General features: G+C 34.8%; 1 protein-coding gene across 2 annotated transcripts in view; it reads left to right on the forward strand.

Moving 5' to 3' along the window:
• The window catches only part of rbbp8l (retinoblastoma binding protein 8-like), a 61,086-nt gene that overhangs the window by 34,421 nt on the left and 9,689 nt on the right, over nt 1-16,976 (forward strand). For both annotated transcript variants that reach the window (XM_061985384.2, XM_061985385.2), the window contains exons 3-9: nt 1,384-1,426; nt 5,132-5,227; nt 5,296-5,408; nt 9,755-9,830; nt 12,586-12,731; nt 12,801-12,850; nt 16,561-16,628. In XM_061985384.2, coding sequence (XP_061841368.1) covers nt 1,384-1,426; nt 5,132-5,227; nt 5,296-5,408; nt 9,755-9,830; nt 12,586-12,731; nt 12,801-12,850; nt 16,561-16,628 — 592 coding nt within the window. The remainder of the gene's footprint in view (nt 1-1,383; nt 1,427-5,131; nt 5,228-5,295; nt 5,409-9,754; nt 9,831-12,585; nt 12,732-12,800; nt 12,851-16,560; nt 16,629-16,976) is intronic.

Genomic DNA, 16,976 nt, shown 5'->3' on the forward strand with positions numbered 1-16,976 from the left:
CCTGTTTTTTGTGCCTTTAAAAAAGAGTTAGCACTTTACTTTAAAACGCTATCTACCTCTAACAACCAAAAAGCTGTGAAAACTATGATGCTTTGCTCCAAATGTAGACTATTTACAGGACCTGTGTGAGCTTATAACTATACACATTACTACATATATACATTTGACATTCTACTATCATTACTTTATTGAATTAACAACCCCCTTTGTAAATGTTGAACTTTATAAATAAGGGAGTGGAGCTCGACTCTCTGGCGGTGGTGTCAGAGAGGAGAAGTCTAGCAAAACTCCTAGCCATTATGGACAACACCTCCCACCCACTACACTCGGACCTGGCGGAGAGAATGAGCACGTTCAGTGGAAGGCTCAGACTCCCAAAATGCAACACGGAACGACACAGGAAGTCCTTCATACCGACAGCCATCAGACTGTATAATGCATATGTTCCTTTTTGACTGTACTTAAATGTATAATGTATTTATATTATTCACAGGTGAATAGTGCTGTATAATAGACTGTATTTATGTTATTCACATGTGAATAATGCTGTATAATAGACTGTATTTATATTATTCACATGTGAATAATGCTGTATAATAGACTGTATTTATGATAGTCACATGTGAATAATGCTGTATAATAGACTGTATTTATATTATTCACATGTGAATAATGCTGTATAATAGACTGTATTTATATCATTCACATGTGAATAATGCTGTATAATAGACTGTATTTATGATATTCACATGTGAATAATGCTGTATAATAGACTGTATTTACATTATTCACATGTGAATAATGCTGTATAATAGACTGTATTTATATTATTCACATGTGAATAATGCTGTATAATAGACTGTATTTATGATATTCACATGTGAATAATGCTGTATAATAGACTGTATTTATTTTATTCACATGTGAATAATGCTGTATAATAGACTGTATTTATATTATTCACATGTGAATAATGCTGTATAATAGACTGTATTTATGATATTCACATGTGAATAATGCTGTATAATAGACTGTATTTATGATATTCACATGTGAATAATGCTGTATAATAGACTGTATTTATGTTATTCACATGTGAATAATGCTGTATAATAGACTGTATTTATATTATTCACATGTAAAAAATACCTAAGTGTTTATTGTCTATTGTGAGCGAACTGTGGTGCTGAATATCCCCAAGAAGCAAACTAGTAAAAAAAAAAAAACAAAAAAAAAAAACGTATGATACGTTTGCCGTTATAGGTTCAAAACACATGTCCACTGCAGAGAATGGTGATTTTGTTTTTGTTTTATTTTGCTAAAAATATCAGCCAAAAGTAGAAATCTGCTTTTATAAACAACTGCTTTGTTTTCGCCTGGCAGGCTGGCAGATGAAGGTCCAAGAGTTGTCCAACAAGAAAGGCTGGTAAGTGAGCGCAGGCTTCACACCACGTCTTAAAACTATTCTGATTCTGATTCTGACTCTGACTCTGATTCTGATTCTGATTCTGATTTCTTCCCTCATTCATCGAGCTGTAACCTCCTGCTCAAAACAATATTCTCTTTCAGTTTCCTTAAGTTGTGAAATATCTGCAATGGAGTCCGACATAACCCACAGTGGTTGTTTTAGTGTACAGTACACAGATACTAATGAAGTGTCGTTAAAAAAAGCCTCTTTTTTTCCATTGCATTGCTGGTAATATGAGCCCAGGTGCGTGTGAGTCAACACACACACGGAGCACCTACAAGCGGAGACAGGAGAGGGAGAATGGACGTGTTTTGGCTTCAAAACTAACATTAAAGTTGATTTTATCTTGAGCTTTTCTGGTAAGATAAAGCTAATAACAACATTTTTAGTGGTACATTTCGCTTAAAAAGTATCTAAATACTTTTTGGTACCGGTACCGATGCCAAAATGTTGGTATATTGCATTCAAGAGGTAGTGACCTGAAACGGTTTTCACTTCACAGGCGTGCTTGAAGCTCATCGAGAGAATGCCAAGAGTGTGCAAAGCAGTAATCAGAGCAAAAGGGTGGCTATTTTGAAGAAACTAGAATATAAAACATGTTTTCAGTTATTTCACTTTTTTTTTGTTAAGTACATAACACCACATGTGTTCATTCATAGTTTTGATGTGACAATCTACGATGTAAATAGTCATGAAAATAAAGAAAATGCATTGAATGAGAAGGTGTGTCCAAACTTTTGGCCTGTACTGTATATACAGTATATCCATACATACATAGTCAAAAGTTTACATACACTTGTAAAGAACATAATGTCATGGCTGTCTTGAGTTTCCAATCATTTCTACAACTCTTATTTTTTTTGTGATAGAGTGATTGGAGCACATACTTGTTGGTCACAAAAAACATTCATGAAGTTGGTTCTTTTATGAATTTATTATGGGTCTACTGAAAATGTGAGCAAATCTGCTGGGTCAAAAGTATACATACAGCAATGTTAATATTTGGTTACCGTATTTTCCGCACTATAAGCCGCCCCGGGTTATTAGCCGCACCTTCAATGAATGGCATATTTCAAAACTTTGTCCACCTATAAGCCGCGCCTACGCTGCGCTAAAGGGAATGTCAAAAAAACAGTCAGATAGGTCAGTCAAACTTTAATAATATATTAAAAACCAGCGTTCTAACAACTCTGTCCCAAAATGTACGCAAATGTGCAATCACAAACATAGTAAAATTCAAAATAGTGCAGAGCAATAGCAACATAATGTTGCTCGAACGTTAATGTCACAACACACAAAATAAACATAGCGCTCACTTTCTGAAGTTATTCTTCATTCGTAAATCCTTCGAATTCTTCGTCTTCGGTGTCCGAATTGAAAAGTTGGGCAAATGTGGGATCCAAAATGGCCGGTTCCGTCTCGTCGAAGTCATCGGAGTCAGTGTCACTGTTGTCCAGCAGTTCTGTGAATCCTGCCTTCCGGAAAGCTCGGACCACAGTTGTGACCGAAATATCTGCCCAGGCATTTACGATCCACTGGCAGATGTTGGCGTATGTCGTCCGGCGCTGTCTGCCTGTCTTAGTGAAGGTGTGTTCGCCTTCGGTCATCCATTGTTCCCACGCCGTTCGCAGTCGTGATTTGAATGCCCTGTTGACACCAATATCCAGCGGCTGGAGGTCTTTTGTCAATCCACCCGGAATGACGGCGAGTATTGAATTAAGCGCGTAAGCGTGTCTCTTAATGTGATGTTATGAGCTAGCAAATATAACAACTACACTACCCAGCATGCAACGATAGTGACGAGCATGCGCGGTAGCCCTGAGAAGCGTTGTTGTATGCTGGGAGTTAGAATGTGGTTATGAGCACGCTGTGAGTAAACGTTGAGAACTCAGTTAACACGCCTCGTCTGCATTATTTATAATTAGACAGACAACACACTTAACAGGAGCCATTTTGGGGTCTTTACATAAACACACAAATGGAAATGAAACGTCACATATCCCAGCATGCACCGCGCGCTTCTTCTACGGGGAAAAAAGATGGCGGCTGTTTACCGTAGTTGCGAGACCTAAACTTTATGAAAATGAATCTTAATATTTATCCATATATAAAGCGCACCGGGTTAAAAGGCGCACTGTCAGCTTTTGAGAAAATTTGTGGTTTTTAGGTGCGGCTAATAGTGCGGAAAATACGGTACATGTCCCTTGGCAAGTTTCACTGCAATAAGGCGCTTTTGGTAGCCATTCACAAGCTTCTGGCAAGCTTCTGCTTGAATTTTTGACCACAGAACTTTCCTCCAGAAGGTCCATGTGATGTCAGATGAAACAAAAAATTAGCTGTTTGGCCACAATACCCAGCAATATGTTTGGAGGAGGCAGCACGGTGGCAGAGGGGTTAGTGCATCTGCCTCACAATACGAAGGTCCTGAGTAGTCTTGGGTTCAATCCCGGGCTCGGGATCTTTCTGTGTGGAGTTTGCATGTTCTCCCCGTGACTGCGTGGGTTCCCTCCGGGTACTCCGGCTTCCTCCCACTTCCAAAGACATGCACCTGGGGATAAGTTGATTGGCAACACTAAATTGGCCCTAGTGTGTGGATGTGAGTGGGAATGTTGTCCGTCTATCTGTGTTGGCCCTGCGATGAGGTGGCGACTTGTCCAGGGTGTACCCCGCCTTCCGCCCGATTGTAGCTGAGATAGGCTCCAGCGCCCCCCGCGACCCCAAAAGGGAATAAGCGGTAGAAAATGGATGGATGGATGGATGTTTGGAGGAGAAAAGGTGAGGCCTTTAATCCCAGGAACACCATTCCTACCGTCAAGCATGGTGGTGGTAGTATTATGCTCTGGCCCTGTTTTACAGCCATACAGGTCACACTGAGGGTGGGCCTATAAACAACTTTAACACTGTTGCAAATAAGCGCCACACTGTGAACCCACACCAAACAAGAATGACAAAAACATTTCGGGAGAACATCCGCACCGTAACACAACATAAACACAACAGAACAAATACCCAGAACCCCTTTCAGCACTAACTCTTCCGGGACGCTACAATATACACCCCCCGCTACCCCCTACTCCACCCCCCCCAACCCCACCCACCTCAACCTCCTCATGCTCTCTCAGGGAGAGCATGTCCCAAATTCCAAGCTGCTGTTTTGAGGCATGTTAAAAAAAATAATGCACTTTGTGACTTCAATAATAAATATGGCAGTGCCATGTTGGCATTTTTTTCCATAACTTGAGTTGATTTATTTTGGAAAACCTTGTTACATTGTTTAATGCATCCAGCGGGGCATCACAACAAAATTAGACATAATTATGTGTTAATTCTACAACTGTATATATCGGAATCGGTTGATATCGGAATCGGTATTTAAGAGTTGGACAATATTGGAATATCGGATATTGGCAAAAAAGTCATTATCGGACATCTCTAATATATATATATATATATATATATATATATATATGTGGTACACATACCATCAGTGGTCTGGCTTGTTTGCTATTGAGTGCTTAGCTGCTGCGTAGCTGCTAGTAGCCTACAGCCTATCATGTGAATGACTTTAGTAAAATAGAAGAAATTGCTGTAACTGGCTGTCCAGTTTTCCGTATCGGACATTGTACATGCTGATATCATCCCATACTTGCTTGTTTCCCTCAGCGACACCAAGCGCATGGAGGAGTTGTTCGCCAGGAACCAGCAGATGAAGGAGCAGCAGCGATTGCTCACCGAGAACATCAAGACCCTGGAGAACAGGTGGGTTTGGTCCCGCGCTCCTGGCGTGGAAAGGAAACGTGGTTCTGACGCGTCTTGGTGTGGCGCAGGCTGAGGGCGGGCTTGTGCGACCGCTGCACGGTCACTCAGGAGGTGGCCAAGAGGAGGCAGCATGAGTTCGAAGTGTCGCAGATGCAGACCCTCCACCACGTCACGCTGCTGGGTAATGCACTCCTCTCCAACAGCCATGGACGCAAACATAGACACGAAAAAAGATGGTTGATTAAAAAAAGTCGGCAGAATTTGACAATTACCCTATTATCCGGACTATAGAGCGCACTGGTATATAAGCCACACCCACTAAATTCTAGGGGAAAAATATATATTTCCACATATTAGTCGCACTGGACTCCAAGCCACAGATATAAACGTGGTGAAATTAGTTATTTACACAGAAATGTCTATTTACATACCTTAATTGTTTACAAACGGTGTATGTAACACGGCAGTAAAACGGCTGATCAAACAAAACAGAAGTCATCGTAATGGACCCACTAGTACTTAAGTAAGTAGTACATTTTATTTATAAAGCGCTTTTCACAGATAAAATCACAAAGCGTTGTACAAAACATAGGCGAAGTAAAACAACAATTCAATTAAAACAACAGGGGCAACATCATAAAAAAGGATATACAGTGGATTAAAAATGATGGTTAAAAGGTGCATTAACTAAAAGCTTTACTAAAAAGAGAAGTTTTCAAATGTTTCTTAAAAGTGTCAACACAGTCAAGATCACGGAGGGTAGCTGCGCAAGCTAGCTCTCCAATCAGCTAAACAGACTCAATAACTCCACAGTGACGTTTTGGTGAATTTACAAAACGGAAACAACACAAAAAGAATGCCATTTGTAAGTTAATAATACTAACATACACTCGTAAACGTGCTAGCATGTTAGCTAATGCTAACGACGCTAGATTGATTACATTACGATAGCACGTACAAAAATGCACGAAAATTCTAGAGGAAGAAATATATATTTTCCATATATTAGCCGCACCGGACTATATGTCGCATATATATATGTTGTGAAATGAGTTGATTACACATACATATTTTACTAGTTTTTATTTACATACTTTACTTGTTTCCAAACGGTGTCTGGCAGTAAAACGGCTGATCAAACAAAACAGAAGTCATCGTCATTGACCCATTAGTTGCGCAAGCTAGCGCTCCTCCAATCAGCTAAACACACTCAATAACTCCACAGTTACGTTTTGGTGAATTTACAAAACGGAAACAACACAAAAAGACTGCCATTTGTAAGTTAATAACACTAACATACACTCGTAAACGTGCTAGCATGTTAGCTAATGCTAACGACGCTAGATTGATTACATTACGATAGCACGTACAAAAATGCACGAAAATTCTAGAGGAAGAAATATATATTTTCCATATATTAGCCGCACCGGACTATATGTCGCATATATATATGTTGTGAAATGAGTTGATTACACATACATATTTTACTAGTTTTTATTTACATACTTTACTTGTTTCCAAACGGTGTCTGGCAGTAAAACGGCTGATCAAACAAAACAGAAGTCATCGTCATTGACCCACTAGTTGCGCAAGCTAGCGCTCCAATCAGCTAAACACACTCAATAACTCCACAGTGACGTTTTGGTGAATTTACAAAACGGAAACAACACAAAAAGAATGCCATTTGTAAGTTAATAGCACTAACATACACTCGTAAACGTGCTAGCATGTTAGCTAATGCTAACGACGCTAGATTGATTACATTACGATAGCACGTACGAAAATGCACGAAAATTCTAGAGGAAGAATTTATATATTTTCCATATATTAGCCGCACCGGACTATATGTCGCATATATATGTTGTGAAATGAGTTGATTACACATAAATATTTTACTAGTTTTTATTTACATACTTTACTTGTTTCCAAATGGTGTCTGGCAGTAAAACGGCTGATCAAACAAAACAGAAGTCATCGTCATTGACCCACTAGCTGCGCAAGCTAGCTCTCCAATCAGCTAAACAGACTCAATAACTCCACGGTGACGTTTTGGTGAATTTACTGAGGAATTTGTGAAACTGAAACAATACAAAAAGAATACCGTTGTAATTTAATAATACTAACACACACACACACTCGTAAACGTGTTAGCATATTAGCTAAGGCTAACGACACCAGCTTGATTACATTACGATAGCACGTACAAATATGCATGAAAACACTCCTACAGACATCACACATGGGACAGTTTAGTAAGTAATAATTGTTTTGGTTATATTGTAAAAATTACAAACGTTGCTTGGAGTGACAAATGAAGAATCCATACATGTTGAAGGCTATGGACGATTGGAAGACGAAACGGCACTTTTACTTCCGGTTTAAAGTTTTAAACAGCAGGAATTCACATTTATGCAGCAGCACCTGCAGGGCCCAAACTCACCCAAACGATGGTGCCATAGCACAAACAATAACACACCTTTTCAATGTATTTGCATGTGTTTAATAAAAACTATTTGGTTTATAATCGCAAGCGAAGAAAAATCCATAAATTAGCCGCATCATTTTATGGACTATAGAGTATTTAGGCCACACACACTAAATTGTAGTGCGCAAGCTAGCTCTCCAATCAGCTAAACAGACTCGTTCACTCCACGGTGACGTTTCAGTGAATTTACTGAGGAATTTGTGAAAGTGAAACAACACAAAAAGAATGCCATTGTAAGTTAATAATGCTAACACAGACACTCGTAAACTTGATAGCATGTTAGCTAATGCTAACAACGCTAGATTGATTACATTAAGATAGCACGTACAAATACGCATGAAAACACTCCTACAGACATCACAATCTGTCGCTCTAGTAAGTATGAATTGTTTTAGTTATATCGTAAAACGTTGAATGAAGAATCCATACGAGTAGAAACACTGTGGACGTCTAGAAGAGGAACGGCACTTCTACTTCCGGTTGAAAGCATTAAAGGACTCTGCAGCAGCTGCAGTGAGCGAACTCGTCCAAAAGATGGCGCCATAGCACAAACAGTAACACACCTTTTCAGTGTATTTAAAACATTTTTTTTTAGAGCTATTTGGATTATGGCTGTCAGCGAAGAAAAATCTATGAATTAGCCGCAAGGTTTAATAAGCCGCCGGGTTCAGAGTGTAGGAATAAAAGTGGTATTGATTATCCATTTAAAGTGATGCACTGTAAAAATTAAATAAAAATTAAAATAAAAATTGTAAATTTTACAGTTAAAAAAAATGTATTAAAAAAATGGCTGCTTAATCTCGAAAATGTTCTGTAAAAATAACAGTGGTGCCGTTTTTATATTTACATCAATGCTCTGTAAAATACCAAAAGTGTCAGCACAATTTGACATGAAAAATAACAATGATTTTCACTCAAACTTTAATATAACGTGAATGATATTTTGTAAATTCATGGGAAATAAATGGTTCACTCATTTTTTTATGCAAATTAATATATGCGGCATAACAAAACATACACGTCTTCCTGAAACAACACAGACCAGCACTGTTGCTGTACGCCACTGGGAAAAATTAGAATATTTAGAAGATTTGACATGATATGCTTACCAATGACGGAGCAAGAAGATGCTAGAAAAGTTTGCAGTAATGCTTCATATGAAGCGCCTTGTCATTCATGAATTGACATTTTACATACACTTACATTATTCATTTATTTATTTACATTAATTTTTATTTTTGTATTATAATTTTTTTTTTAATTAATTTGTTTTTAAATAAAGCTCCTTCTGGTTGCATGGAAAATATATATATATATATATATATATATATATATATATATATGTATATATATATATATATATATATATATATATATATATACATATATATATATATATATATATATATATATATATATATATATATATATATATATATATATATATATATATATATGTACATAAAATATGTATTTTTTTGTTTTTGTTTTTATTTACAGTATCAAATGGTTCAATTTGGTCACAAAAATGTATAGTTTGAATACAGTTTTAATTATTTTTTTTATTTTTTATTTTTTTTTATTTTAATATGGCTCCTTCTGGTTGCATGGAAGAAAAAGAAAAAGAAGAAAAAAAAAAAGGAAAAAAAAAATATATATATATATATATATTTTTTTTTTTTTTTTTATCAAATGGTTCAATTAATCAAAACAATTTATAGTTTAAATATGGCTTTAATTATTACTTTTTAGGCAAATTGATGTATTTTAAATATTTTCTGTTACCAACTAAAAACAATGTTAAAGTTATTCTTTGTTGTAAGTCGATCTATATTTCTTTCTTTTTTTTTTGTTTTCTTTGACGTTAATTAGGATACAATGTTATGCGGAGGTGTACTTATAACAGATGATACTGTTATTTTGCTAACTAAGGGAGAGATAAAGCGTTACATAACCTCCTGACGGAGGTAATAAAGGACTAATGCTGGATTTGTTGTCTGCCGCTTTGCTCGTTAACCCTCCAATGTCTGTGTTTGTTGTAGGTGGAGAAATTAATAGCCTTAAAAAGGAAAACAGGAGACTGAGAGACGAGATCGTCACTTTAAGAGAAGCACTTAAGTGAGTCATGAGATTTTTTAACATATTTTTTGTAACTTTTGACAAAAAGTCCACTCTAAATCAAATGTATTATTGTTATTATTATAAATATTGTAATTATTACATGGTGAAGACATGACCTTTTTGACCTCGGGGCCCAATTTTTCCACTATAGGGTGGCCCAGGGCCCACTTAAATACTAGCACTGAAATAATAATCTTAATTTGAATCATATTCAACAATTATATCTCACCTACTTACAGTTTACTACGTTGTCAGAAGAATGTGTTCATCACAAAGATTATTTTCAAGGCTTAAGTCAGGCTGATTGCAAAAAGAAATACTAATCAAATATACTGCAAAAAGGGAACTCAAAAAACTAATGAAAAATAAATGTACTTCAGTAAATTAATAATAAATGATAATATGTATGTTTCTTAAATAAATATCATCATATAGACTAAAAACTGATGAAAAATAAATGTACATATTTATTAAAATTCACAAAAATTATTCATTATAGTTTACAACCTATGTTGTGCTAAAATAAATGCATTCTAACTAAATTAGTTATAAATAATAATAATGATAATCATGAAATAAACTGTCAATAAAATTAATATGCAAATGATAATACAGCTTGACCAATTGAGTCATATTTTTGGGGGATTCATAAAAACGGATGAAAAATACATTTACATACAATCACGCAGTGCTCAAATATGTAAATTCTAACTGAATTAATAATAAATAATAATATATATGTTCCTTAAATAAACATAATCTTATAAACTGATGAAAAATGAATGTGCATATGTATTAGAACTTATTACAAATATGTATTACAATTTGCAAATTGTTGTGCTAAAAAAATCTAATCAAATTTATAATAAATGAGAATAATAATGATGATACATGTTTCTGAAATAAACTGTTAATACAATTTAAGTGCAAATGAAAATCCAACTTTACAAATGTATTCATCATTTTTTGGATACATAAAAATAATAAATAATAAAAAATAAATTTTCATACAACTATGCAGTGCTGAAATAATTAAATTCTAAATAAATTAATAATAAATGATAATATATATGTTTCTTAAATACACATCATTTTATAGACTCTAAAAACTAATGAAAAATAAATAAACATATTTACAAAAATGTATTACAATTATTAATTACATTTCACAGACTATTTGTGCTAAAATAAATACATTCTAAGTATATTGATAATAAATAATAATAATAATCATGATAAATGTTTCTGAAATAAACTGTCAACAAAATTACTATGCAAATGAAAATACAGCTTGACTAATTTAGTCACATGTTTTGGGATTAATTAAAACTGATAAAATATATACATTTACATACAATTAAGCAGTGCTGAAATGAATACATTCTAACTAAATTGGTGATACATAATATAGTTTCTTAAATAAACAAAATTTTATAGACTCAAAAAACTTATGAAAAATAAATGTAAATACTTACAAAAATGTATTAAAATTATTTATTACTATTTACAAACTATGTTGTTCTAAAATAAATACATTCTAACTAAATTGATAGTAAATAATAATAATAATCATGATGTATTTTTCGGAAATAAACTATCAATACAAATTAAGTACAAATGAAAATACAGATTGACCAATTTAGTCATATTTTTTGGGATACATAAAAATGTATGAAAATACATTTACATACAATTACACAGTGCTCAAATAATTAAAGTATAACTAAATTAATAATAATATATATATATATATATATATATATATATATATATATATGTTTCTTAAATAAAAATCATCTTATAGACTCTAAAAACTGATGATAATACATTCACAAAAATGTATTACAATTATTGATTACATTTCACAAACTATTTGTGTTCCAATAAATAAATTCTATCTATATTGATAATAAATAATAATAATAATCATGATATATCTTTCTGAAATAAACTGTCAATAAAATTAATGTGCAAATGAAAACACAGCTTGACTAATTTAGTCACATGTTTTGGGATTAATAAAAACTGATAAAATATATACATTTACATACAATTTAGCAGTGCTAAAATGAATAAATTCTAACTAAATTAGTGATAAATAATATAGTTTCTCAAATAAACATAATATTATAGACTCTAAAAACTGATAAAAAATAAACATACTTACTAAAATGTATTACAATTATGTATTACAATTTACAAACCATCTTGTACTAAAATAAAAACATCTAATTAAATAAATAATAAATAATAACAATAATCATGACATATGTTTCTGAAATAAACTGTCTATAAAATTAATGTTCAAATGAAAATACAGCTTCACCAATTCAGTCACATGTTTTGGATTGGTTCTGAATTAGTGATATATAATATATTTTTTTAAATAAACATCATCCTATAGACTCAAAAAATTAATGTAAATACTTACTAAAATTCATAAAAATTAGTTATTACAATTTCACAAACTATGTTGTGCTAAAATAAATAAATTCTAACTAAATTGATAGTAAATAATGGTAATAATAATCATGATATATGTTTCTGAAATAAATTGTCAATAAAATTAATGTTCAAATGAAAATACAGCTAGACCAATTTAGTCATAATTTTTGTGCTTAAGACTATGATTTTTATCTTCAGACTTCTTCTCTTTGTTTATCATTGTCTTTACTGCCACAAGTGGCGGAAAAGTGTATTACAACCCATACGGACCATGAAGAAACACTGACCTAAACCTGTCGCCGTACAGCAACACACCCTCGGAGGCCAAACCCAACATCTCCCCCGGCCTTTCGCCGAACTCCGGGCCGGTGTCGCTCAGCGCCGCGGCGACGGGTTACGCCCGTCCCGATCAGCCAGCGGGTGGCGACGTTGCGGTGAAAACAGACACGAACGGTGAGCCCCCAGTCAGATATGTATTGTGCTTTGAAAAATTGACAGCTGGTGTTTTTTCCGCCACAACAGAGCATCAGACGGAGTTCAGACAGCTGCGAGCCATGAGCAAGAGTCACTTTGTAGGTTCCACTTTCCTTATTTATCTCAATATTGGCGTCCATTAGGGATAATCAAATGTTTCTCTCTCATTTTCAAAAGAGTACAGTGTAATCTCTAAGGTGAAACTTAATATTTTAATAAGAGGGGTGTGAATCTTTGGGGCACCGAACCATTCGATCCAATTCCGATTCTCGATTTAACACAATTCTCGATTCAAATGTGTTATTTGAATCGAGAAAACATTTTTATAAAATAACGTGTTATTTGGTTGATTAACTCTAATGACATTTAGAAAAGCTCCTTCTGGTTGCATGGGGATGGCCTCAAAACGTATAATTAAATAAAAAATAGATTTTAATTAAAAAAACAAAAAACAAAAAAAATGTATTTATTTTAAATATATATATTTTTACAATTTTTATTGACAGTTTATTTCAGAAACATATATCCATCCATCCATTTTCTACCGCTTCTTCCCTTCGGGGTCGTGGGGGGCGCTGGAGCCTATCTCAGCTACAATCGGGCGGAAGGCGGGGTGCACCCTGGACAAGTCGCCACCTCATCACAGGGCCAACACAGATAGACATCATGATTATTATTATTATTTATTATCAATGTAGTTAGAATAAAAATAAAAAAAACATTTGCATTAGCTATTATGAATCCCAAAAATTATGACTAAATTGGTCAAGCTGTATTTTCATTTGCATATTAATTTTATCGACAGTTTATTTCAGAAACATATATCATGATTATTATTATTATGTATTATCAATGTAGTTAGAATGTATTTATTTTAGCACAAATAGTTTGTGAAATGTAATTAATAATTGTAATACATTTTTGTAAATATGTTTATTTATTTTTCATCAGTTTTTAGAGTTTATAAGATTATGTTTATTTAAGAAACATATACATTTATTCATATATGTTATCATTTATTATTAATTTAGTTAGAATTTAATTATTTGAGCACTGCATAGTTGTATAGAAATTTATTTTAAATTATTCATTATTTTTATGCATCCCAAAAATTATGAATACATTTGTAAAGTTGTATTTTCATTTACACTTAAATTGCATTGACAGAAAAATATTTTTGTATCGATTTTGAAAAATTAATTAATTAAATTATAATCGGGATGAATAAGAATCATTCCGATTTTTTTGTGCACCTACACAAAATATTTTGATGCTAATTTACATTGTACATGCCATAGACATGCTACCGATTAGCATGAGCAATTTTACAAGGCAGTTTCAACATAAACAAACAAATATAACTACAGTTACAAAATGATAATAATCAATTTGGATGTATTAAGCTCTTTTTTAGTGACACTGAGAACCCCTGATTAATTAAGCTAAATTTGTATGCCAACAAAGCAAACATGCCTATAGAAAGCACTTTAAAAAAGACTCTATTATTTAAAAATGCACTAGCTCGATGCTAATTTATTGGATGTGCCACAGACATGCTACCGATTAGCATGAGCAATTTTTTATATGGCGGTTTCAACATAAAAAAATTATAACTACAGTCACAAAAAAATAAATAGATAATGGATTTATATGTATATAGCGCTTTTTTAGTCATTCAAAGTGTGTGTGACACTGAAAACCCATAATTTATTAACTCCATATTCACACATGGTGGTGGTAAGCTACATTCCCATGCCAACAAAGCAAACATGTCTGATAGAAAACTCTTTAAAAAAGGCTACATTTTGATTTTTACATGGCAGTTTCAACATAAACATTACGCTACATTTCCATTGCCAACAAAGCAAACAAAAGACAAGATGGGCACAGTCTATTTAATGGCAAAGACTACTTCCTTCCTGACGTCTTTGCAAAGTTGACTATGTAATAATTGCAAATGGTACTCAGAAACACAATTTAATAACTCAACACAATAATCAGATAACTGTTGAATGTTGAATACATTTTATTATTAAACAAATTAACATTTATTACCACACAAAAATAGCTGTAAAGATGGTCAAATACCAATAACTGGTACCATGTCATTTCACATGTGAAAGGTGCCCATTCCTACCAACTAAATAAAACAAAATAACAATCATCTGGAGTGCATGAGAAAGTGGAAAAATAAATTTATGAGCACGTATATCCACGTACCCTGCAGTGGACATTTGCATAAAAAGGGGACTACAGCCATTTTGTACTGAACAGCCAGGACAGGAATGTCTGTACTGATTTACTGGATCACATTTCAGGTTCTATGGTTATAATCACACTTCAAAGGTTCCACTCTACAAGATTTAGAAATGAAAGGATAAGGAAGGATTAGACAGATGGATAGCAGAAGATTTATCCGCTTTAAAGCGTAATTATTACAACAAAACAAGTTTTTATATATATATACCGTATTTTCCGCACTATAAGGCGCACCGGATTATTAGCCGCACCTTCAATGAATTACATATTTCATAACTTTGTCCACCAATAAGCCGCCCCGGATTATAAGCCGCGCCTACGCTGCGCTAAAGGGAATGTCAAAAAAACAGTCAGATAGTTCAGTCAAACTTTAATAATATATTGAAAACCAGCGTTCTAACAACTCTGTCCCAAAATGTACGCAAATGTGCAATCACAAACATAGTAAAATTCAAAATGGTGTAGAGCAATAGCAACATAATGTTGCTCGAACGTTAATGTCACAACACACAAAATAAACATAGCGCTCACCTTCTGAAGTTATTCTTCATTCGTAAATCCTTCGAATTCTTCGTCTTCGGTGTCCGAATTGAAAAGTTGCGCAAGCGTGGTATCCAAAATGGCCGGTTCCGTCTCGTCGAAGTCATCGGAGTCAGTGTCGCTGTTGTTCTGTGAATCCTGCCTTCCGGAAAGCTCGGACCACAGTTGTGACCGAAATATCTGCCCAGGCATTTACGATCCACTGGCAAATGTTGGCGTATGTCGTCCGGCGCTGTCTGCCCGTCTTAGTGAAGGTGTGTTCGCCTTCGGAGCTGTGTGAAAAAAGCCACCCGGCCTCTTCGCGTAAACTTCCCTTAACCACTCGCTCATCTTTTCTTCATCCATCCATCCCTTCGAGTTAGCTTTTATGATGACGCCGGCTGGAAAGGTCTCTTTTGGCAAGGTCTTCCTTTTGAATATCACCATGGGTGGAAGTTAGCATGGCAAGCTAGAACCACAGTGAAGGATGACTTCTCATTCCCTGTGGTGCGAATATTCACCGTACGTGCTCCCGTTCCACAGTGCGGTTCACAGGAATATCAGTTGCTGTGAAATACGGTAGTAATCCGTGTGCGGATGGAGAGATTGCGTCTTTTTATGAACCGGATCCTTGTCGCTTTGTAGGAGCCATTTTGTGGTCTTTACAGATGTAAACAGGAAATGAAACGTACGGTGATATCCGCGCGTTTTTTCTTCTTCTTCCGGGGGCGGGTGGTTGCTTACAGTAGAAGAAGAAGCGCTTCCTGTTCTATGGGGGCGGGTGCTTTCCTTGGCGGTTGCTTGCGTAGAAGAAGAAGCGCTTCCTGTTCTACCGGGAAAAAAGATGGCGGCTGTTTACCGAAGTTGCGAGATCGAAACTTTATGAAAATGAATCGTAATAAAGCGCACCGGGTTATAAGGCGCACTGTCAGCTTTTGAGAAAATGTGTGGTTTTTAGGTGCGCCTTATAGTGCGGAAAATACGGTAGTTAAAAATAAATCCTTTGTTTATCTCTTTCTTTCTCCATAAGCCCATTTCACTTTCCACTTACACGTCACCGTCCTGGAAGACGGAACACAACGCAGCAGGAGAGAGGAGGTAAGTTGCATCGTCATGAAACTACGCTAAATATTGATAACAATTCATCAATTATTTTCATTTATTTTAAATATTTAATATTCATTTGATTTGTTTGGTTTAAAAATAAACCAATAATAATAATAATAATTGCGCTAACATAACAGGCGTTAGCATACTTCTAAGATCGGCGTGGCGCAGTGGAAGAGTGGCCGTGCGCGACCCAAGAGTCCCTGGTTCAATCCCCACCTAGTACCAACCTCGTCAAGTCCGTTGTGTCCTGAGCAAGACACTTCACCCTTGCTCCTGATGGGTGCTGGCTAGCGCCTTGCATGGCAGCTCCCTCCATCAGTGTGTGAATGTGTGTGT

This window comes from Nerophis lumbriciformis, linkage group LG23, assembly GCF_033978685.3.
Source record: "Nerophis lumbriciformis linkage group LG23, RoL_Nlum_v2.1, whole genome shotgun sequence".
NCBI lineage: Eukaryota > Metazoa > Chordata > Actinopteri > Syngnathiformes > Syngnathidae > Nerophis > Nerophis lumbriciformis.